This window comes from Mauremys mutica, chromosome 10, assembly GCF_020497125.1.
Source record: "Mauremys mutica isolate MM-2020 ecotype Southern chromosome 10, ASM2049712v1, whole genome shotgun sequence".
Lineage (NCBI taxonomy): Eukaryota > Metazoa > Chordata > Testudines > Geoemydidae > Mauremys > Mauremys mutica.
Window position 1 is genome coordinate 35,459,198 of NC_059081.1, and position 23,179 is coordinate 35,482,376.

General features: G+C 43.5%; 1 protein-coding gene across 1 annotated transcript in view; it reads right to left on the bottom strand.

The window, feature by feature from the left end:
* Positions 1 to 23,179, bottom strand: part of LOC123378538 (sodium channel protein type 1 subunit alpha) — a 120,091-nt gene that overhangs the window by 71,051 nt on the left and 25,861 nt on the right. Inside the window, exons 7-13 of the mRNA XM_045032476.1 lie at positions 10,454 to 10,517; positions 9,599 to 9,740; positions 9,214 to 9,420; positions 7,890 to 8,189; positions 6,735 to 7,082; positions 5,340 to 5,472; positions 2,155 to 2,393 (exon numbers count right to left, since the gene is read on the bottom strand). Coding sequence (XP_044888411.1) covers positions 2,155 to 2,393; positions 5,340 to 5,472; positions 6,735 to 7,082; positions 7,890 to 8,189; positions 9,214 to 9,420; positions 9,599 to 9,740; positions 10,454 to 10,517 — 1,433 coding nt within the window. The remainder of the gene's footprint in view (positions 1 to 2,154; positions 2,394 to 5,339; positions 5,473 to 6,734; positions 7,083 to 7,889; positions 8,190 to 9,213; positions 9,421 to 9,598; positions 9,741 to 10,453; positions 10,518 to 23,179) is intronic.

Consider the following 23,179-nt stretch of genomic DNA (forward strand, 5'->3'; position numbering starts at 1 on the left):
ACATCATATTTAATATTCTTCCCACTCTGGGTTGAAATAATACGTACGTTGTCTCTTATTTGAACCACTCATTTTGGAGCAAAATGTTAAAAAAAAAAAAATTGCAAAGCACAAAAAAACAGCAGTATCAGTGCAGGAAGAATACTCACATACAGGGCTGGCTCCAGGCACCAGTGGAGCAAGCAGGTGCCTGTGTCAGCACATGCTATGGGGCAGCATTCGGTCCATTCTGCAGAGGCGGAGCATTGTGAGGGTTTTTTTGGGGGGGCGGCAGTTCTGGGCAGTGCAGCGAGAAGCCTGAGAGAAGTTGCACAGCCTGCAACCCCGGAGTACTCTGTCCCCAGCAGGCGGGGGGCCCTGGCATCTCTCCCCTGCTGGGCACTAGGCGGGCACCGCGCCTGCCGGGGACAGAGAACACTGGCGCCTGCAGCCCCGGAGTTCTCTGTGCCCGGCAGGCGCGGGGCCGCGGCTTCTCTTCTTGAAGCCGGAGAGAAGCCGTGGCCCCGCGCCTGCCGGGGACAGAGAGCACCAGCGCCCGCAGCCCTGGAGTTCTCTGTCCCCAGCAACCGCAGGGCCGTGGCTTCTTTCCCCTGCTGAGCACTAGATGGGCGCACATAAATGCCCCGGCGGGCGCCATGGCGCCTGCGCACACTGCGTTGGGGACCACTGGTATATACTATATCAAATCATAGGATGTAGACAGGGGTGAAAGTAACTTACAGGATTTACCGGTACTGCCGGAGTCCTGAGAGGGGCATGGCCTCAACCGGAAGAGGTGGTGCCTCTCAAGATTTAAAGGCCCTGGGGCACCGGCTGTGGCTGGGAGCCCCAGGGCCTCTAAATCAACCCGGGGCTCCCAGCTGCAGAGGTGGCTGTGAGCCCCAGGGGCAAATTAAAGGCCCCGGGGGTCCGGCTGCCATGGAGCTCCGGGTCCTTTAAATCCAGGCCCCAGCCCGGCTGCCGGAGCCACGGGCATGATTTAAAGGGCTCTGGGCTCCCCGCAGCTGCGGGAGCTCTGAGTCCTTTAAATCCGGTGCCCAGCCTGGTTGCCGGAGCCACGGGTGGGATTCAAAGAGCTCTGGGCTGCCCACAGCCATGGGAGCTCTGAGCCCTTTAAATCCCCACAACGGAAGCCGGTGCAGTCCGGCACGGTGTACTGGCTCTTGCCGGTACGCCGTACCGTACCAGCTTACTTTCACCTCTGGATGTAGAATACTTTCACCAACCAAGGTTAGGAGATATTTCCTTGGATGGGAAACAAACTATACAATTCTAGAACAACACATTTTATGGTTTATCATGTGATTGTCATATAAAATGTCCTGTTCTTAATACATAGTATATTATTAGAAGTATAGAGAATCAGGTTTTTTGTCTGCCTGCTAATTCTGCATCATCTAATCTTACAGCTATTTACATGTTCTAAAATATATTTCCTTCACATTGCAATAAATATAAATGATATTAAAGAAGCGCATGACATGAAATCTATTCTTGAAATAAAACAAAGTAGAACTGTAGGTTCAAGTGTTTAAATACATTTATATAATCCAACCTCTTAATTTAAAAGCTTTAGAGCTGCAGAGAACCAACCGACGAACTTCTTAATTTATCTTTATCTTAATTTCTTTTCTATATACTAATCATAGCATTGCCAGATTACTAACCAATCTGATGGTCATTTACAATCAGAAAACCTACTGAGATGCAATATTTTAGGAAACTACATTTCCATACTGAAAATTGTTGTTTGTGAGTGTTTTAACATAATTTCTGGAAGTACTACCTTTCAATAGATGTGACCGAAGAAACTACGAAAAACCATATTTGTATATATTGACATGAAGAAGATGAAATTCAAACATGTCAAAGAGGTTTGAATAGATTAAATCTGAGATGATTCAATAGATTTGCCAAGCGGTGTTAAACAAAGTATTACTTTATACTGTTAATCTATATGTCTTGAGAAAGGATTGAAGGTGGGAGCTCCAAAAATTTAGTGAAATACAGACCTAACTAAAGGATTACTAAATCAGTTAAAAAAAAAACCACAGAAGAAATTCCTGCCTAAAGCTATAATACAGATATATCTCCTTCAAAACCAAACAAATAGGCAAAATAAAAACATGTTACAAGACAAACTGAAAGACTTACCAGGTTTCCAACAGAAAGTACATTATTGAATTCATCAGTCATTGGATAATGTTCCATGGCCATAAATAGTGTATTTAAAACAATGCAAATAGTTATAGCAAGATCGACAAATGGGTCCATCACAACTAAATTGACAATATGTTTTATTTTTAACCAATGTGGACTGCAGTCCCAGATCAAGAAGATGTTTGCAAATTTGTACCAGCATGGTGGGCATTTCTGTCTTGATTCTTCAAGTTCTAAGGAAAAATGTGTAAAAAAAAATAAGATGTAAAATATCCGCATGCCATACTAGACAGTGTCAAAGACCTCTTCAAAATCCTCTAGCCACATTTTCAGAGAATGGTTTAGCACAGCAGTTCTCAACCAGGGCGGGCCATGAGCAGGTTTCAAGGAGTCCGCCAAGCAGGGTCAGTGTTAGATTCTCTGAGACGCAGGGTAGAAAGCTGAAGCCCCGTCATGCAGGGCTGAAGCCTGTGGCCCTGAACCCCACCACTCAGGGCTCAACCTAAAGCCTAGACCAGGGATCGGCAACCTTTCAGAAGTGTTCTGACCTTAAAGTCTATGAGTCTTCATTTATTCACTTTAATTTAAGGTTTCGTGTGCCAGTAATACATTTTAGTGGTTTTTAGAAGGTCTCTCTCTCTAAGTCTATATATTATATCACTAAACTATTGTCGTAGGTAAAGTAAACAAGGTTTTAAAAATGTTTAAGAAGCTTCATTTAAAATTAAATTTAAATGTTGATCTTACTCCGCCGGCCCGCTCAGCCCGTTGCTGGCCTGGGGTTCTATTCACCTAGGCTGGCAGTGGGCTGAGTAGGGCCTGCGGCCAGGACCCCAGCTGGCAAGGGGCCGGCAGCCAGAACCCCAGACCAGCAGCGGGCTGAGCGGGACTGGCAGCCGGGACCCCAGACCGGCAGTAAGGGGCTCAGCCCGCCGCTGCTCTGGGGTTCCATCCACTAGCTCCTGCCAGCCAGGGTCCTAGCCCCGTTCAGCCCGCTGCTGCTCTGGGGTCCCGGCCCTGCCCACACAGAGTGGGTACCTACCTTCTCCCTGGTTTTAGCCCATTCTCTTCCTCTCTCTCTGCACTGAGCTGAGAGTGGGAGTGCACTGAGCTGGGGGAGGGCTGGGGGTGAAGGAACAGGCTGGGGGTTGGGGTGTAGGGTCTGGCCAGGATCTACAATGAGGGAGGGGGCTCAGGGTTGGGGCAGGAGGTTTGGGTGTGGAGCGCTTACCTGGGCAGCTCCCATTTGGTGTGAGGGGTGCAGGTGGGAATGTGGTGGGGGGTGCAGGAACTTCCATTTGGTGCTCAGGTGGGGCGGGGATTGTGGGGGGTGCAAGAGTCAGGGCAGGGGGATGGGGTGTGTGAGAGGAGGGTGTGGGAATCAGGGCAGAGAGCTGGGGGCATGTGAGGGGGTGCTGGAGTCAGGGCTGGGGTCATGGGGGGGTGCAGGGGTCAGGGCAGGTGGCTGGGTATGTGTGAGGGCGGTGCAGGGGTCAGGGTATGGGCCTGGAGGGTACGGGGGGTTCAGGAGTCAGGGGAAGGGGCTGTGGGGCTGGGCTGGAGTCGTGGGGATGCTCCCAGCCCCCTGCCCTGAGCAGCTCACGGCAGGGGGCTAGAGGGGATATGTCCTGATTCCACCCTCCTTCCCCAAAGCCCTGTCCCCGCCTCTTCTCCTGAGCAGCGAGCACGCTGCGGCTGTGGTTCCGGCTCCGCTTCTCCCGGTCTCTCTCCAGGGCCATCAGCTGTTTGGCTGCAGGGAGAGAGAGGAGGAGGGGCAGGAACCCAGGACGCTGGGGGAAGAGGCGGGGAAGGAGGAAGCTAGGCTGCCGGTGGAGGCTGCTTTGCAGAAGCAGCCAGCAGGATCAAGCTTCTGCATCCTGCCCCTGGCAGAAGAGAGTGGTGGGCAGAGAAGAGCAGGCTGGGTCAGGCAGTATTTTTAATGGCACGCTGCTGCCTGCCGGGGTCCTGGCCGCCAGCCCCGCCCAGCCCGCTGCCGGCCTGGGTTCCGCAGTGGGCTGAGGAGGGCTGGCGGCTGGGACCCCGGCGGGCAGCAGTGTACCATTAAAAATCGGCTCGGCACGCGTGCCATAGGCTGCCGACCCTGGCCTAGGCAATTTAGCTTCATAGGGCCCCTGTGGCTTGGAGCCCTGGGAAACTGCCATGCTTGCTTCCCCCTAATGCTGGCCCTGGTTTTTATATGCAGAAAAACAGTTTTTGTGGGACTGGTGGGCCGTAGAGTTTTTACAGCATGCTGGGGGGGACCTCAAAAAGAAAAAGGTTGAGACTTCCTGATATAGTAGGTGTGCCCGTTAAATATTCATCTATTTGAAAACAAATTTTTATTTGAGCACAAAAACACACACTTATGCAGCCATTTTGTGCACAGTGATATGGATTTTTGCAGCTATGATGAGCTTTATACTAGCAACATCAATGCATTGTGACCACATGACCTGGAATGGTCAAAAAACAATGATACAAAAGTCTCACTAAGTAACGTGAGACAAACACATCAACGGGGAGTTCTTTTAGTCTATCTAGAAATATTTCCTGAGAGCATAGGTGCAGGAAGTAGAGGTGGGGCGGGGGTGCTGGCCCTGTGCCCCACTCCCCTGCCGCTGGCTCCGCACCTCGGGCCCTGTTCCCAGCCCTCGGCCTGGGACTCCACTCCCTGGTCCTGTGCCTGGGGTTTGGGTCCTGGCTGCCGGCCCCACACCCAGGGCCCCATTCCCAGCCCCTCGCCGTGCACTCTGCTCCCTAACCCCGCACCTGGGTCTCAGATTCTGGCCGCTGGCCCCACTCCCCAGCCACTGGCCTCATACCCGGGGCCCCACGCCTGGCCCCCTGCTTCCAGGGCTCCATGACAGGCCACATGCCTGCCCCCAGCTGGTGCCACAGCCTTGGCCCCCTTACCTCTGTCCAGGTCCCCCGCCTCCTGGAGACACAGCCCTGCTCCCAGCCTCAGCTTGGAGGGATGGGGCGTGGACAGGGGTATGGGGGATGGCTTTCAGCACCCTCACTACTAAAAATGTTCCAGCGCCACTGGTACAGAGGGACAATATCAGGTTAAAATATACATATCTAAAATTATTGTTTTAGTTTCAAATGAAAGTTTCAGAAGTTCACTGAAAATACACTAGAAAGTCAATATTTAATATTAAATTCAATATTTTACACACCTTCCATAGTATTTGTGAGTATGCTAGCTATACTCATTGCTCTGTCTCTCTGAGCAGGGTCTTCCAGAAAATCCATAGAAACATGAAAGGAACTGGATCTTCTCTTTCTCGTTTCTGTTTCAGTAGTCATGCCCTGCAAATAGAATAATAATGGATAGGATCATCATCTTGAGTGATATAATAAGCAAATACTATATATACTGAACTTCTAAATTTGAAGGAATACATGCTTCATGCAATTTAATTTTTTATTTAATTTATCATGCAAGACTTTTCTTACTTATTGTATTAACCTAGCATTTTCAAAATATATTAAAGAAACTTTCTCGACTGAATCACTCATTCTCCAGTACAGTCAGTTACTAGAAATCTTCAGTTTAATACATAACATATGAAGTGTGTGGGAGAGAAATGTGAAATTGAATAATTATTCAACAATCTATATCTCAGTACCAGTTATGAGAAATGAGTCAAACATATTGAAAACCACCATATTATTGTAAAATGTTTTCAATTTGTAGATGTTTACTACTTCTTATAAAACGTCTCGTTGTAAAATTACAAGGTATCCATCCAGTCCAAACAGCAACAAATAAAAAAAGTCTGATTTAGTCATGCTTCCACATGCTGGTGTATTCCCAAGTACTCTAAGTAGACAACCTTGAAATAAGATAGCAGAATATCTCTAAAAGTATTTGGTTATCTGTATATACACATAGATTACAGCACATATGTGCACACAGACATTTTTGTTTTTGAAGGTGGGTGCATGAATGTGGTGCCTCAAATAACTGTTCAGTTTATTTTCTATACTAGAGACCTACATAAAAAAGGGGGAAAAGCGCATAACAATGAAAACATATATATATATATATATGATAGTGCTGAATGTATACTGTTATTATATTGTAGTGAATGTATACTGTTATTATATTGCAATGAGCTGATAAAGCCCAATGTTATCAAAATAATCTACAACAAATTCAGGGTCATATTGACTGAATTCATATGGTAACATTTATTATATACCCTTTCTATTCGTATAGTAAGTTGAAATCTTATCCAACGTGGCCAGATAGAGCTTTTTAATAGCTACAATAAGTCTACCATATTTTTATGGGTATATAATAGACAAATACTTGCATATTAATTTGATATTTTTCTTGTTAACTCTGAGAATTTTTGCAGGGAAATACTTAAATTTCAAACTTATTTTGTTAGTATATTAAAGGTATTACAAGCTGCAGGAACATTCATAGCTGGCCAGCCAGGATCATTCCTAAGGAATTCCATTCTGTAGAAAATACAGGCTGGTGCAGTAAGAAAAGGCCACCATGCCTGAGCTATTTAAATCTTCCTTACATTGTCATCAGTAGCTGGTTTATCTATTATCACCTCTGGCAGAAGTTGTCCAACAGGCGATGTAGGAACAGATGGTCCACCAACCAGGGAAACTATTCCATTGCAATCTACAGTGCTATGCATCTTCCCATTCGCTGGAAACACCGCCAGCACCCTGGATGACCTACTGGCCTGACTAATGTTACTGTTACGCCGTTCACCATGTCTCCGTGGCACAAAAAGAGAATCTCTTCTGCTATCATTATCTTCAAAAGTGCTATGTTCATCATCAGCAAAGTCATTTTCTGATCCTATATCCCTTGCTCGACCTCTGAAGCTGAAAAGACTCGTTTTGCTGTTGCGTCTTGGGGAAAACAAGGAGCCACGAATGCTCAGCAAAGACTGTAGGAAAATAAAATAATATAATGATTAGCTGAAACCCTTAAACTCTATGTATTTTTTTTTTATAAAAATGGAGTTAACATGTTGTAGAAGTTTTTTTCATAAATAAAACTAATAATCTTTTCCAGGAACCAAATTTTGCTTTCAGATTTTTATATGCATTAATTTCACTGAACTCTCTTTGTAAATTTAAAAGCCACTATTCATGAATTAATACAACAAATACTAAACCTGAGCCACCCCAGCTCCTGTTGAAGCCAATGAGATTTGTGAGTAAGGATCAGTAACAAGATAACTGGTATAAAATGAGAATAGAACAGACATAAACATAGCATCCTCTACATACTTAAGCAAGACCTGGAAACATTAGTGAAGTACAAATAAAATCCATGGATATACTTATGGATGAGTTCTATAAAATTTAATAGGAATGAAACCAATAGGGTTCTACAGAAATTATTCTAAAACAATCATATAATATTGAACAGAGAATATATTTTTATAGAATTTTTAAACCAACTTATGGAATTCTATTACATATTATAGTCTGATTTACAAATTCTATAGAAAAACTATCTGCATTAAATTCTATATGGATTTTTTCAAGAAGTTATCTATGTCAGTTAGGTAAAATTCTCTTGAAACACCGGCAACAATAAAGACAGTTAGGATTAAATAAAAGTTTGGTGTCTTCCTTCTTCATGTAGTAAAATCACATTGTTATACCTGTGATACTGCAACAGTTTTTTTTTGAAAGCCCATGATGCTTCCAAAACACTTTTCAACTAGCAACACTTTATACAGTACCTGGTGGGGGGACGAATACTTTTTTTCATATGTCAATCTGTTCCCTTCAATGGAAAATCTGAAAGTTTTCTTTCTGATGCTGCCTTCTGATTCAGATTTTTGAAATTCATCTTCATCTTTCTCCTCTCCTCCATATTGTTCTTTCTGCTTTCTCTTCTTCCTTCTGTTCCTCCTCTCTTTAGCACTCTTTGAACTCAACTTTGACGCGTCAGAAGAACTTTCTGAGAGTCCCCCTATTCCACCTTCTGCACTGGGATCTCTTGACCCAGCAGAGGCTGTTGCTACTGCTACTGCTGCTGCCTGCCATATCACAATAAATACTTCTATTATTAGATCTACCAATGAAGAGCACTATAAGAGCTACATATCATCATTATTACTAGCCAGCACTCTAAAACATCAAACTTTTTAATTTCACTTCTAGAGAACTTTCCAGTCCAGTCTTTGGCTGGTGCAGTCTTTGCACATTGAGACTTTCAGGTAGCTGTACTCACCTCAAACATTTTCTCTCACCTCTTTTCTGTATCCTCACTGCTTGCTAAAGTCACAGAGTGTTTCCTATGGCATAGCAGATACCCGTTGCCTAAATTGTGCAGTTTCTGACCATATCCATCCCCCCACCCTTCACATATTGTTTCTCTTCTTAAATTATAAGGTTTCTAAGGCATGTACTCTGCTGACTACATTGTATATGCTATATCAGGGGTCAGCAACCTTTCATAAGTGGTGTGCCGAGTCTTCATTTATTCACTCATATTTAAGGTTTCGCGTGCCAGTAATACATTTTAATGTTTTTAGAAGATTTCTTCTATGTCTATAATATATAACTAATCTATTGTTGTATGTAAAGTAAATAAGGTTTTTAAAATGTTTAAGAAGCTTCATTTAAAATTAAATAAAATGCAGAGCCCCCCGGACTGGTGGCCAGGACCCAGGCAGTGTGAGTGCCACTGAAAATCAGCTCACGTGTCACCTTCGGCACCTGTGCCATAGGTTGCCTACCCCTGTGCTATGGAATACAAATCCTCAATAACAAACAAACAAATAGTGTATACATTCTTTTGAAGTCTCCTCTGGATCACAAGGCTGGGTTGCTAACAGCAAAATGTTTTTATTTCCAGCAATGAAAACCTCTGAGCCGGCTCTGTTCTTGAAGCCAGAGTGGGCCTACCCATTGTTATAGGGAATACTTAATAACACAGAGTTCTAAACCCATTCTAAATCTGATGACCAATATCTATAGAAAACTCATTTGGATGCACTAATACAAGATTACAATATGATAAACAATTTAACTGATAAATACATAAAATCACAATTATACCTGAGCTGCTTCTTGTTGCTTTCTCAGCTGTTCAAGCATTTGCTGAAATTCTGCCTCTTTCTGTTCTGCTTCTTCCATGTTTGCTTGATTCTGCTCTTCATAGGCCATAGCAACAACAGCCAGAATCAAGTTAATCAGATAGAAAGAGCCCAGGAAAATCACCAGAACAAAAAATATCATGTATGTTTTGCCAGCAGCACGTAGTGTCTGGAAGTAATAATAAATACAGCTTTATTAACTTTTTAATGTTACTGTGTGAATTAATCACCTACTTTTCATTTTGTAGGAATCCATCATCATCAGATTATATGACAGATGTAATAGAATTGATATTAAACTCTTTGTATAATTTGATAGTATAAAAATACTTAGTCTTTGTTCTCACCAGCTGATAAAGGTTTTCCCAGTAGTCCTGAGTCATCAGTCGAAACAGTGACAAGAATGCCCAGCTGAATGTGTCAAAGCTTGTGTAGCCATAGTTGGGATTTCTACCAGCTTTCACACATATATATCCTTCTGGACATTGACTACAAAAGGAGAGATATTAGGCATTATCTTTTACAATTATTCTAATGACAGTGGATGCTAGGTCCTGATAGAAGTTTGGGATTATGAAGTGCTGTTTTTGGTCAGTTCATCAGACAGGAACTCCTATCAGTTGGACAGAGCTCTACTCTACAAAATTACATTTAAAGACAGCTGAAAAATTGTGTATAACATTAAAATGCAAATAGAAAATGCCCTTCACAGAATTGTGTTTCTTAGCAAACACTTGCATATTGCCTTAATACCAAACTGTCAACTATTTAGTCTTAAACTCTAAAACACAATGTAAATTCTTGATTAATAGTATTTTCACCTTCAAATGTCTGTCTCCATATTCTTCACTCACCCTTGCAATAGCCTGATATTCTTCAGCAATCAGCACATATGCAGCTGGGACTGTTGAGGAGTTTATGCCTCCCTAACTGGTACTTCTGTTACTTCTCAACCAGCCAGAAGCAAGTGTTACTATTGGGTGTCTTTGAATTGGCTACCAGTGAAGAATAAACTGACCTGTCCTGACCAGATCAGCGAGCTATGATTGGGAACTCAAGTCCAGGATCAGACATCTAAAATCAAATCCCAATGACACATATTTCATTGAGCTGGTCAGTCAAATTATTCCAGGATGTATATCTGAATATGCTGCATCCTATTTCTACATAGTACAATAAAATGTCATGAAACATATCCTTACCCTGCATCTGAGCCATTTCCACAAAGCAGAGCATCATTTTGCCCTTCCAGAACGTAAAAATGACCTGTTTAGAAAATAATTTTGATAAAATTGTAAGAAAATACTACATAAATCTTCCACCACTACATAATGAACTCATTTAAACAATGTTGAATAAACCCAGTCCTTTATTTTACATGAGTAATTCTACCACCGACAACTTGAAGAGTTTTATGAAACATTTTTATGATGGTGGATAGTTTTTGATTGGTATGATTTTATCTCAGAGGAGTTAAGGGACTGATTCCCAGAAATAAGAACTACACATTTGAGCTCCAAAATTCCAAAATAATACATTTGACTAAAACAAAGTAAACTGATACATTATTACTACTGCTTTATTATTCAGAATGAAATAAAATTATTTTCACAATTCAATTATAAACCAGCATAAATGATTTCTTCAACATGAACATGAAATCAAAGTGACAATATAAATTGTCAGAAAAATGATATCTTTAATTTATACTGTCAATGTGTCAAATAGCATCAAGAATCCTGATAGATGCTGTTAGAGCTGAATGAATTGTACATTTTTCCTTTCAAATGTGCAATGAAACATTTAACATTTTGTGGAACTTTATTTTGTATTTATTTGTTTTAGTACATAGAATTTAGCCTATTTTAAAAGATTTTGGCTAGTCTGATTTAATGAGACATTATTTTTGACTAGCATTACCGAGGCCTCAACTGTTGCACCTACAAATAACTGTAGCTGTCAGAGGCAACTAGTTATTAGAGACTAATAAGTTTAAGATTAACCAATAATTCCACAGCTGTCAGCCACTCTAAACAATGTAGGTATGTTTTCATTGTAGAGTTAGCCTAGGTGACCAGCACACAAGTCTGAGCACCAGGGTTAGCCTAGCCCAGGCATGAGCAGCCACAATGCAAAGCCATACTCAAGTTACTGTGTCCTCACAGGTGCTATACTCACCTGTATGTGTCATATCCCATGGTTCTTTGTGCTACAGAAAGCTGAGCTGCTCTATGAGTCTTACCCAATGAATGTGGGAGAACTTGTCTGTCCTTTTGGGCACACAAGGGGAATTGATGGAAGGCACTGAAGGACTATCAGCACTCAAGTGACTTAGCCTGCATCCTCAGCGAAAAGTGGGTGAGTTAACAGCCTGAATGAACACAGAACCTGAGCTCTAACATATACCCCAACTGTCTCAGCTAGGCCAGACTGAAAGTACCACTAAAATCAGGTGAGAGGTTGGGGCAATACCTGGGTGTGACAAATATGGACACTTGGAAGAGCCAAAGACTATTGTATCATCTTTATACATGTTATATGTATTTTTATGCGCCAGGGATTGTATCCTTGCTCCATGGGAAGAATGAAGGGATCTAAAGTAGCTGTTACCACTCAGGAAAGAGAGCTTGTAGTCATTGTGGATAGTTCTCTGAAAACTTCCACTCAATATGTAGCAGTAGTCAAAAAAGCTACCAGAATGTTAGGAACCATTAGGAAAGGGATAATTAATAAGACAGAAAATATCATAATGGCACTATATAAATCCATGGAATGCCCACACTTTGAATATTGCATGCAGTTCTGGTTGATCCATCTCAAAAAAAGATATATTAGAATTCGAAAAGGTACAGAAAAGGTCAACAAAAATGATTAACAGCTTCCATATGCGGAGAGATTAAAAAGACGGACTGTTCAGCTTGGAAAAGAGCTGACTAAGGGGGATATGAGAGAGGTCTATAAAATCATGAATGGTGTGGAGAAAGTGATTAAGAGGCAGCAGGTTTAAAACAACCACAAGGAAGTACTTCACACAATACTGTCAACCTGTGGAATTCGCTGCCAGGTGATGATTTGAAGGCCAAAAATATAACTGGATTAAGAAAAGAATTAGATTAAGTTCATGAAGAATAGGTCCACCAATGGCTATTAGCCAAGATGGTCAGTGATATAACTCCACGCTCTGGGTGTCACTAGCCTCTGACTGCCAGAAGCTGAGAGCGGACAACAGAGGAGGGATCACAAGATGATCATCCTGTTCTGTTCATTCCCTCTGAAGCACCTGGCACTGGCCACTATCTAAAGAGAGGATACTGGGCTAGATGTACCATTGGTCTGACCCAATATGTCCATTCACATGTTCTCATGGGGCAGTTACAGTTTCTTGGGGTAGAATTAATGAAAATTATTGGGGTAACATAAGAACATAAGACAGGCCGTACCGGGTCAGACCAAAGGTCCATCTAGCCCAGTATCTGTCTACCGACAGTGGCCAATGCCAGGTGCCCCAGAGGGAGTGAATCTAACAAGCAATGATCAAGTGATCTCTCTCCTGCCATCCATCTCCATCCTCTGACGAACAGAGGCTAGGGACACCATTCTTACCCATTCTGGCTAATAGCCATTTATGGACTTAGCCACCATGAATTTATCCAGTCCCCTTTTAAACATTGTTATAGTCCTAGCCTTCACAACCTCCTCAGGTAAGGAGTTCCACAAGTTGACTGCGCGCTGCGTGAAGAAGAACTTCCTTTTATTTGTTTTAAACCTGCTGCCTATTAATTTCATTTGGTGACCCCTAGTTCTTGTATTATGGGAATAAGTAAATAACTTTTCCTTATCCACTTTCTCAACATCACTCATGATTTTATTTACCTCTATCATGTCCCCCCTTAGTCTTCTCTTTTCCAAGCTGAAGAGTCCTAGCCTCTTTAATCTTTCCTCGTATGGGACCCTCTCTAAACCCCTAATCATTTTAGTTGCCCTTTTCTGAACCTGTTCAAGTGCTAAATGAAAATCCCTTTGAAAGTAACAAATCTGGAGAAGCCTCTTCCCAAGGGAAATTGCATGTAAGGTTTGACCTGGTTAAAGAGACCTACCAAACAAAGAATTGAAAACTGTATAAAGTGACCATCTTGATGTGGAGAGAGAGGTCACTTTCATCCGATCCAAGAACTGACATGAGACTGTGACCAGAGGGACAGTCTCTGCAAGAGGACCTGAAGTACTTTAAATCTGCTAGGGCCTCCATGTGGAAGAAGGATGATACTTGGTAAGCTAGGCATGCATAATAGCTGTTTATTGTTTTTAAGATATGTCTTCTCTGTAATGCTTTTGCTCAGAATAAATAATACTTTGCTTTATGAAGCCTGGCTGGCCACTGGTTAACCCTGTCACTAGCCCTGAACGAACAGGATGTCAGGTGCTGAACTAAAGTCAGACCTGCTTAAGTGATCACAGTGAATTGCAGGAGGAATTGCAGCCGAAATCACCAGTCAAGAAGGAGAGAGTTGGAGGACTCCACTCCAAGACAGGTCATGTAGGGTACCTTCAAGGAGGCCATAAAGTGGTCTCAGGTGCAGTCACCTCAGGAATTGTGATGCTGGATAACAGCCTAAGCTAAATCTGCACTGAACACCTACTCTGTGCAGTGTGTCTGATGGACACAAGTGCGCAGTACCACCTGCTGTTGCAAAGTGTTTCCTGATGGGACAGGAACTGCAACAGTACATCTGTTGCTATTGGAAGAATTTTTGCTCTGCAGCACATAGACTGAAGGCAGAAGAAAATGGTAACAGAGAACAGGTTTCTAGCGGGCTAATTCAGAGTACTGGTCACATTGCACATGCTCACTGCAGCCACAGTCCTTCACTGCTACTTTGTTTCTTCTTCTTCTTCAGGCTCAGCAATAAGTAAAAGGTGTATGTTTGTGACTTCTGACCTGATAGTGTGGCTGTCAGGTAGGAAGTAGGTAGTGAGCCTAGGAAAGGGTTTTCTGAGTCTGGAGGGCTGTATATGTGTATGTGTGTGGAGGGAAGGGTGTATTAATGACCATCAATTGTCGAGAACTTGTTTTTACGTCTTATCCAAAAAGTGGCACCTCCAGAAATTCTGAAGATGTTGTCCATCTGGGCTGAAAGGTTAAGAATAGTCATACAGGCACTAAGGATTTGGGTATGGCTCACTCACAGGGGAAAATAAGTACAGAATTAGTTTTTAAAGAAACAAAAAGAGAAGATTAAAAGGAAAAAGAGAAAGGGCAAGAACAAGGAAAAAAAGACAGAAAGAGGAAAATTTCAGTACAGTGAAGTTGGGGTGAGAAAGACAGATGATGCAAAAGTGGGGAGGACATAAATGTAGGTGAGAAGGGAGAGAAGACAAAAATATAAGGGGTAGCCAAAATTAACATAATGCCTTAAAAACTAAAGCAAACTAAGTGTATAGCACAATTCAAAACTTCAGTTCATAATGAAGCCCTATTGCACTCATATACTGAGATTTTGCAGGATTGATCCTAAATGTTTGATTTCCTTCTCTGAAGATTTGAAGGGACACTTGTCAGGGTTGATGCTTGCTGAAAAATCACATTTTATAGAATGTTCTCTTGGCACTGAAAAACTACCAACAACTTAGAAAAAAAACATGCAGCCATATTAAATCTGCTGCTCTGAAGCTTGGTGACTCATCCATCCTACTCAAACCCAGGATGCTGGTATTTTTGTGATTTCAGAGATGCATGTGATGTATCTCATTTGTCCCCTCACGCCCATACTTTTCTTGCCTGCTCTATTTTAAGAGATGGGAAGATACTGAAATTGACACGCATCCCATCGTGGTCATGCTGGCAAGCATTCTGCAATAAGAGATTCAAATATACAGCTCTATAAAATGCTTGAGTAAATAGGAACTGTGTGTGAATTAAAGGGATGGAACTAGACTGAGACTGCTTTTCACAAAGCCATTGAGTAGGCAAAGTTCAGTAAAGTTTTCTTTTCTAACCAATCTGTATGCTTACCACTTGTATACATTTCTTCAATTTTAAGACAATTTACTGATCTTATAGATACCAAAAAATTGAAAAACACTAGTTTTTCACATCAGCCTGGGAATGAGTTTAGAAACCATGTTTAAAATTTGTTTATAAAAAGTCTCACAAAAACAGTTACTAGCCTTGTGTGTACACAACCAAATTATGTTGGAACTATGTTTAAATATCATACAGCCAAACTGGTTAGAAATAGGTTTTCGTTGGAATCAAACTTATGGAGAGTTTTAACAATCTACATTTGAGTTTTGGTCCACCGTAGATGGGGCTAAACAAACTTACTGAATCAAATGGAACAAAGAGATTGACTGGAATCTGAAGCCTTCCAGCCAGTCAAGGTAATACTACGTTCAAGGAGACTACTCATAAGAGTATAGTTGACAAGATTTAGCTCTGTATATTAATCTTCTCTCAAATAAAGTAAATGAGAGTTGCGTGGATAAGTAAGTTTATTAGGTGAACCTTAATTGTTCATTACTTCTGATTGTTTAAAATTGTGACCATAATATATTACATTAACTTACAACTTTGAATATTTGATTCATATGTGAGTATGTGTATGACAAACACAGAATAACATTATTAAGGTTGCAAAGTCAAGCACTCAAAATTAGTAAATGCCAGAATTAAGGTTGTCTATACAGTGCACTGTGTGTGCATTGTGATATAGTCTTTAATTACATGATCATATACTATTTTTACCACAATTCCCATGCTGCACTCAGTGCACAAAATGGTTAGTGCTCACTTGAGAAGCTATTTAATATTTTGTTTTCTCCTCATTGCTTAATGTGTGCACCCAGACCTTATTTACTGTATACTATTCAAACTGCACCAGTTGGAATTATTACTTTCCTCATGGGCTTTTCTACAGTGCTTATCATTATAGTATCTAAGTGCTTCACAAATGTTAATGAATTTATTATCACAACGCCCCAGTGAGATGAGTGGTTATTATTATCCCCATTTTAGAAATAGGGAACTGAGACACAGAGAGATTAAGGTCAGAAGTATGCACTAATTTTGGGTGCCCAATTTGAGACATGTAGGACCTGATTAGTATTATATGTATTATAGTAGTATAGCTCCCCATTGACTTCACTTGCAGCTGTGAGTGCTCAGCACTCCTGCAAATCAGACTTCACAGTCTTGGGTCAGACACCCAGAAATTGAGGAATGCACAAAAAAGTGGTAAGTATCCTTTTCTTCTTTGAGTGCTCGTCCCTACATATATTCCACATGTGGGTGACTGGCAAGCAATACTCAAATGTGGGCAGGAGCAAGGATGCAGGATTACAGATGCTTATAACACTGCAGATCCAAAGGTGTCAGCAGAAGAGGCTTGGGCCAATGTGTAATACTTTGCAAAAGTGTGGCTGGAACTCCAGGTTTCCACCTTACAAATGTCCAGCAGAGGGACTTCTTGGAGACATACAACTGAGGTCACCTGCGCTCTAGTAGAATGGACCCTTACTTTACCCGGGGGGAGAGAGATGCGCCATCCGATAAAGCCAATGGATGATACATCCAAAAATCCACTAAGAGTCTTTGAGAAGATATTTCTTGACCCAGAGCTTGCTCTGCTACAGCAACAAATAGCCCTAGGGATTTCTCAAAATATTTTATCCTTTGCAAGTAGAATGCCAGTGCTTGTCTGACATTGAGAGAAGGAAGTTTCCTCTCTTCACTGAAAGCATGAGGCTTTGGGAAGAAAACCAGTAAGTGAATCCATTGATTTATGTGGAATTCAGCAACTTCCTTTGGGATGAATTTTGGATGAAGGAGAAAGGATCTTTGCGGAATGTAGTGTATATTGGGTACCCTAGGAGGGACCCCAACTCACTCATCCTCCTGACCTGCATAATGGTGACCAGGAAGCCAACCTTCATAGATAGGTCAGACATGGAGGACACACCCAGCGGTTCAACAGGAGGCCTCGTAAGTGCTGAAAGTTCAAGATTGAGGTCTCACTGCAGCATTGACTTCACCACTGGTGGAAAGGTCCTGGTCAAACCTTTTTGGGATCTGGTTGATACTGAGTTAGTAAAGATATGCACTGGTATGCACTGACTGTTGCTAAGTGAACTCACAGTGAGCTAATTGAGAGACCTGACAACTTGAGGGTAAGGAGAAAATCTAAAATAGCAGGAATACCTGCTCACTCTGATGATATCTGGTTCTATTGTGCCCATGAAGAGAAACCCTCCAGTGGCTAGGTAACATTTTCTGGTAGAATCTTTCCTGCTGTTATTAAGAATAAGTTGTACAGCCTCAACATGAACACTCTAGGTCTGATGTTCTAGGTCTGATGCCCATCCAAATAAGAAGCCGTGAGTGAAGAGAGTCCAGGTTGGGATGCCTGAACCTGCTGCTTTCTTGAGTTTGCAGGTCTGGGAAAGACTGAATGCTGACAGGCTGATGGACTGACATTCGTAGGAAGTCTGAAAAGCAGAACTGTCTGGACCAAATGGGTATGATGAGAATGAGCCATTCTTTGTTGTGACAAATCTTCCATAGAATCTTGGATAGTAGCGGGATGGGAGGGAAGGCATACCTCAAGTGGCCTATCCAGGATAATATGGGACATCACCGTAAAGTCCTGGCTTTGTGCTGCTCTAGAAAAATATACATTGAACTTCTTGTTCATCTGGAACACGAACAGGTCCCAAGATGGTGTTTCCCATTGTGTGAAGATGATCAGCACTGAATTGTGTAATTCCCATTTGTGATTGGTCACGAAATGCCTGTTGAGGCTGTCTGACAGCAAGTTCTGGACACCTAGGAAGTACATTGCAGACACTGTGATGAAGTTCTGGATACACTAGTTCCATAAGTTGAACGGGTGCATGCATAGTAGAAGGGATTTTGCCCCTGCCTGTTTGTTTATATAGGAGACGGTCGCTGTGTTGTCTGACATTACTCAGACATATCAAGATCATATAAGTTGAAGGAATTCATTGCTGGCCGGCCTGACTGCTCTTAGTTCCAGGAGGTTATTATGCATCTTGGCTTTTTGAGATGTCCATGTACCTTGTGCTATGTGACCATCCAAGGGGGACTATCCAAGGATAAGTCTGGCATGTTGAGTGTGGGAGGTAGGAAAGGGACTCCAATGCATATATGTCCTGGGTTCATCCACCAGGTGAACAAAACCCTGACATTGACAGGGGTTGTCTCTATAGAGTTCATGGTGTGCCTGTCTGGCGTATACACTGAGCAGAGCCAGGCTTGCTGACAACAGAGCTGTAGCCTGACAAATGGGGTTACACAGGTAACATGTTCTAACAGGAAAGACAGGCCTGGAACGTTGTTTCAGGTCTGTGAGTGACTTGGTTTATTAGACTGCTCATGGCATGGTATCTGTCCACAGGAAAGAAGGCCCTTGCTGTGGCTGAGTCCATGGTCACCACTATAAAGTTTATGATATGTGGGTGAATCAGGGTAAACTTTTCCACATTTATGCAGATTCCAAGGATACCAGGAGATGGAATAATGACAACGTTGCTGACAGTACTTTTAGGCAAGAACTGTTAGAAGTCAGTCACCATTTTGTCTCAGCTGTGCTGTCACCACTGGAAAGACCTTCATGAAGAACCTGGTTCTGCTGCCAGACTGAACAGGCATACCCCGAACTAGTAATGTTCCTGATTTATCAGAAAACCATAAAAAACACTAACAAACTAAATACAATTATATTTACAGAGATGAAGACAAATTTGATGGGAGGAGGATTCTGACTTAGACCATGTGATGGTAAGAAGGAACTGGAGAGATGGTCACATTGCAGAACACAAGGGAAACCAAGATGCAGGCATGGATCAATGGACACTACTTGCAAGATTTTTTCAGCTTCAAGTGCATGAATACCCCATGCGTGGAATATACAGAGGGACCAAGCACTTTACTTTTCACTGAGCTCTAATCAATTATGAATTCCAGAACTCATCAAGTCACTTGTTGTTATACATATTTTTTCTATCCTTGTTAACACACACCTTCTAGGAAACAAATCTAACACTTTGGTAATTCTAATCATTTCAAACTGGCCCAGAAGACCTGCTTTGATATTCAAATCAATTGGCTGTGTGATTTTCCTTCCTAGTAGCATTCCCTTATGCTAGATTTACTGAGAAAGGCCATACATTTATTGGCTTTGCTATTGAAAGTGAAATAATGAAAAGAGATGATATTCAGAATTGCTAATGTCAGCAGTGCTCACATCAAGGATATATTCTTCTTCAAAGGTGTATTCAAGGACATGGATATCAGCTAGCATTTAAAAATAAAAGGGGGGGGGCTTGATTTCTTTTTCACACAGCGTAGTTCCACTGTCCTCAACACTGTGATTTACTCTGGTGTAAGTGAGAAGAGAATACAACCTATAGCTCCCATGGAAAATGTGCAGAGATTTTAGAATTCTTATATAGGGCTCAATCATGACTTTGCCATGAGCAGCATGTACACACAGGCCAGCATGTTATTGCATTCAGGAGTGGCTCAGAAAACAGACTGTCTCAGAGAGTCCCCTCCCCATTACCACTTGCTCACTTCTTGCTCACCTGCATAAGACAAAATAATAGCTCTGAGGAGGCAGCTTCCCTTCTGTGCCGATACCCACCATGTGGGTAGCTGGCGCAGGGAAATATGGGGCACCTTTTGCCTCTTTCCCTTCTTAACTGTTTCTGAACCTCAGTGTAAATACACTGAAGACCAGGTGGCAACTTCAATTCTGCAGTCACTTCCCTAGATCACTAGAATTTTCTTTCTCATCCTAGCATAACCTGATTCCTCAAAGGCTTCAGATCATCTATATCAGCCAACATGAAATATCACAGTTCGGATTTATAATTAAATTGATTATAAGGCCAGAAGGGACCAATGTGACCATCTAGTCTGAGCTCCTGAATAACACAGGACATAGAACTTGCCCAAACTAATTCCTGGTTGAATTAGAGCATGTTTTTCAGAAAGACATCCAATCTAGATTCCAAAATTTCCAGTGATGGAATCGCTACCATAACCCTTGGTAAGTTGTTCCAATGGTTAATTAGCCTCGCTGTTAAAATAGGTGCACTTTATTTCCAGTCTAAATTTATCTAGCTTAATCTTCCAGCCATTAGATCTTCTTTACCTTTGTTTGCTAAATTAAAGGGTCCTTTATTATCAAATTTCTGGTCCTCATGTAGATACCTATAAATGGTCATCAAATCACCCCTTAACCTTCTCTTTGACGAGCTAAAGAAATTGAGCTCCTTCAGTCTTTCAGTATAAGGCATGTTTTCCAAACCTTTAATCATCCTTATGGTTTGTCTCTGAATCCTCTTCAGTTTATCAACACCCTTCTTGAACTGTTGACACCAGAACTGTATTCCAGTAGCAGCTGCCAGTGGCAAATACAGAAGAAACATGACCTCCCTACTTCTACTCAATATTCCCCTGTTTATTCAGGTGAGGTACTGTTCAGCTGATTATCTCCCAGAATCTCCAAGTCTTTCTCAGAGTTACTACTTCCCAGGATAGAGTACCTCATTCTGCAAGTATGGCCTACATTCTTGCTTCCTAGAATCATGACTTTATATTTGGCAGTGTTAAAACACATATTGTTTGCTTGTTCCTAGTTTATCAAGCAATCCAGATCACTTTTTTTCAATATTTATCACTCCTCTGATCTTTGTGTCATCTGCAAACTTGATCAGTGATGATTTTATGTTTTCTTCCAGGTCATTGATAAAAATGTTACATATCGTAGAAAAGACAGTTACTCACCGTAGTAACTGTTGTTCTTCGAGATGTGTTGCTCCTATCCATTCCAGTTAGGTGTGCGCGCCGCGCATGCACGGCTCTCCGGAACATTTTTACCCTAGCAACTCCGGCGGGCCGGCTGGGCGCCCCCTGGAGTGGCGCCGCCATGGCGCTGGATATATACCCCAGCCGGCCCGTCCGCTCCTCAGTTCCTTCTTGCTGGCTACTCCGACAGTGGGGAAGGAGGGCAGGTCTGGAATGGATAGGAGCAACACATCTCGAAGAACAACAGTTACTACGGTGAGTAACCGTCTTTTCTTCTTCGAGTGATTGCTCCTATGCATTCCAGTTAGGTGATTCCCAAGCCTTACCTAGGCAGTGGGGTCGGAGTGAGACGTGGCAGAGTGTAAGACTGCTGAGCCGAAGGCTGCATCGTCTCTGGATTGCTGCACCAACGCGTAGTGGGAAGCGAAGGTGTGGACAGAAGATCAGGTGGCCGCTCTACAGATGTCCTGGATGGGGACATGGGCCAGGAAGGCGGCCGACGAGGCGTGCACCCTCGTCGAGTGAGCGGTGAGGCGGCATGGTGGCACGCGAGCAAGCTTGTAGCATGTCCGGATACATGTCGTTACCCAGGAGGAAATCCGCTGCGAGGAGACCGGCTCGCCTTTCATGCGGTCGGCAATTGCTACAAACAGCTGTGGCGAATGCCGGAAGGGCTTCGTCCGCTCGATGTAAAAAGCGAGGGCCCTGCGGACGTCCAGGGTGTGAAGCTGCTGCTCACGAGGTGAGGTGTGCGGCTTCGGGAAGAAGACCGGGAGGAAGATCTCCTGATTGAGGTGAAAGGCCGACACCACCTTAGGGAGGAAGGCCGGGTGTGGTCGAAGCTGCACCTTGTCTCCATGGAAGACGGTGTATGGTGGGCTAACCGTTAATGCACGGAGCTCAGAAACCCGTCTTGCAGATGTAATTGTGACGAGGAAGGCTGTCTTCCAGGAGAGGTAGAGCAGAGAGCATGTGGCCAGAGGCTCGAAGGGCAGTCCCATAAGCTTGGCCAGAACGAGGTCTAAATCCCAGGTCGGGGTAGGACACCGCACCGGCGGGTATAAGCGGTCCAGGCCTTTAAGGAAGCGGGAAACCATCTGGTTGGAGAAGATGGACCGACCTCCCATGGATGGACGAAAGGCGGACACTGCTGCCAGGTGCACCTTCAAGGAGGAGACCGCAAGACCTTGCTCCTTAAGGTACCAGAGGTAGTCCAGGATGGTAGGGATAGGGACTACGAAGGGATTGAGGCCTCGTTGATCACACCAGAGCGCGAATCGCTTCCATTTCGCAAGGTAGGTGGAGCGAGTGGAAGGCTTTCTGCTCTCTAGCAGGACTTGCTGTACTGCCGCCGAACAGTCCCTCTCTGCGTGGGTCAACCACGCAGGCACCAAGCTTTAAGATGGAGGGACTGCAGGTTCGGATGGCGGAGTCTGCCGAAGTCCTGCGTGATGAGGTCCGGCCATAACGGAAGGCGGATGGGATCCCAAACGGAGAGCTCGAGCAGCAGGGTGTACCAGTGCTGCCTCGGCCAGGCCGGAGCGATGAGTATGACGTGGGCCCTGTCCCTCCGAAGCTTGAGCAGCACCCGGTGTATGAGCGGGAAAGGAGGGAAGGCGTAGAGGAGGTGATCCGTCCAGGAGCAGAGGAATGCGTCCGACAGGGAGCCTGGAGAGCGACCCTGGTACGAACAAAACTGGTGGCACTTCCTGTTCTCCTTGGAGGCAAACAGGTCTATCTGGGGAAACCCCCACCTCTGGAAGATTGTGTGCACGACATCTGGACGGAGGGACCACTCGTGGGAGAGGAACGACCTGCTGAGATGGTCGGCCAGCGTGTTCTGCACTCCCGGAAGAAAGGACGCTTCCAGGCGAATTGAGTGGGTCACGCAGAAGTCCCACAGGAGCATCGCTTCCTTGCAGAGCGGGGAGGAGCGGGCTCCGCCCTGCTTGTTCACATAGAACATCGCCGTCGTGTTGTCCGTGAACACCGCTACGCATCGGCCTTGCAGACGGGTGCGGAAGGTGTGGCACGCCAAGCGGATTGCTCGCAGCTCCCGGACGTTGATGTGGAGGGAGAGCTCCTGGGGCGACCAGAG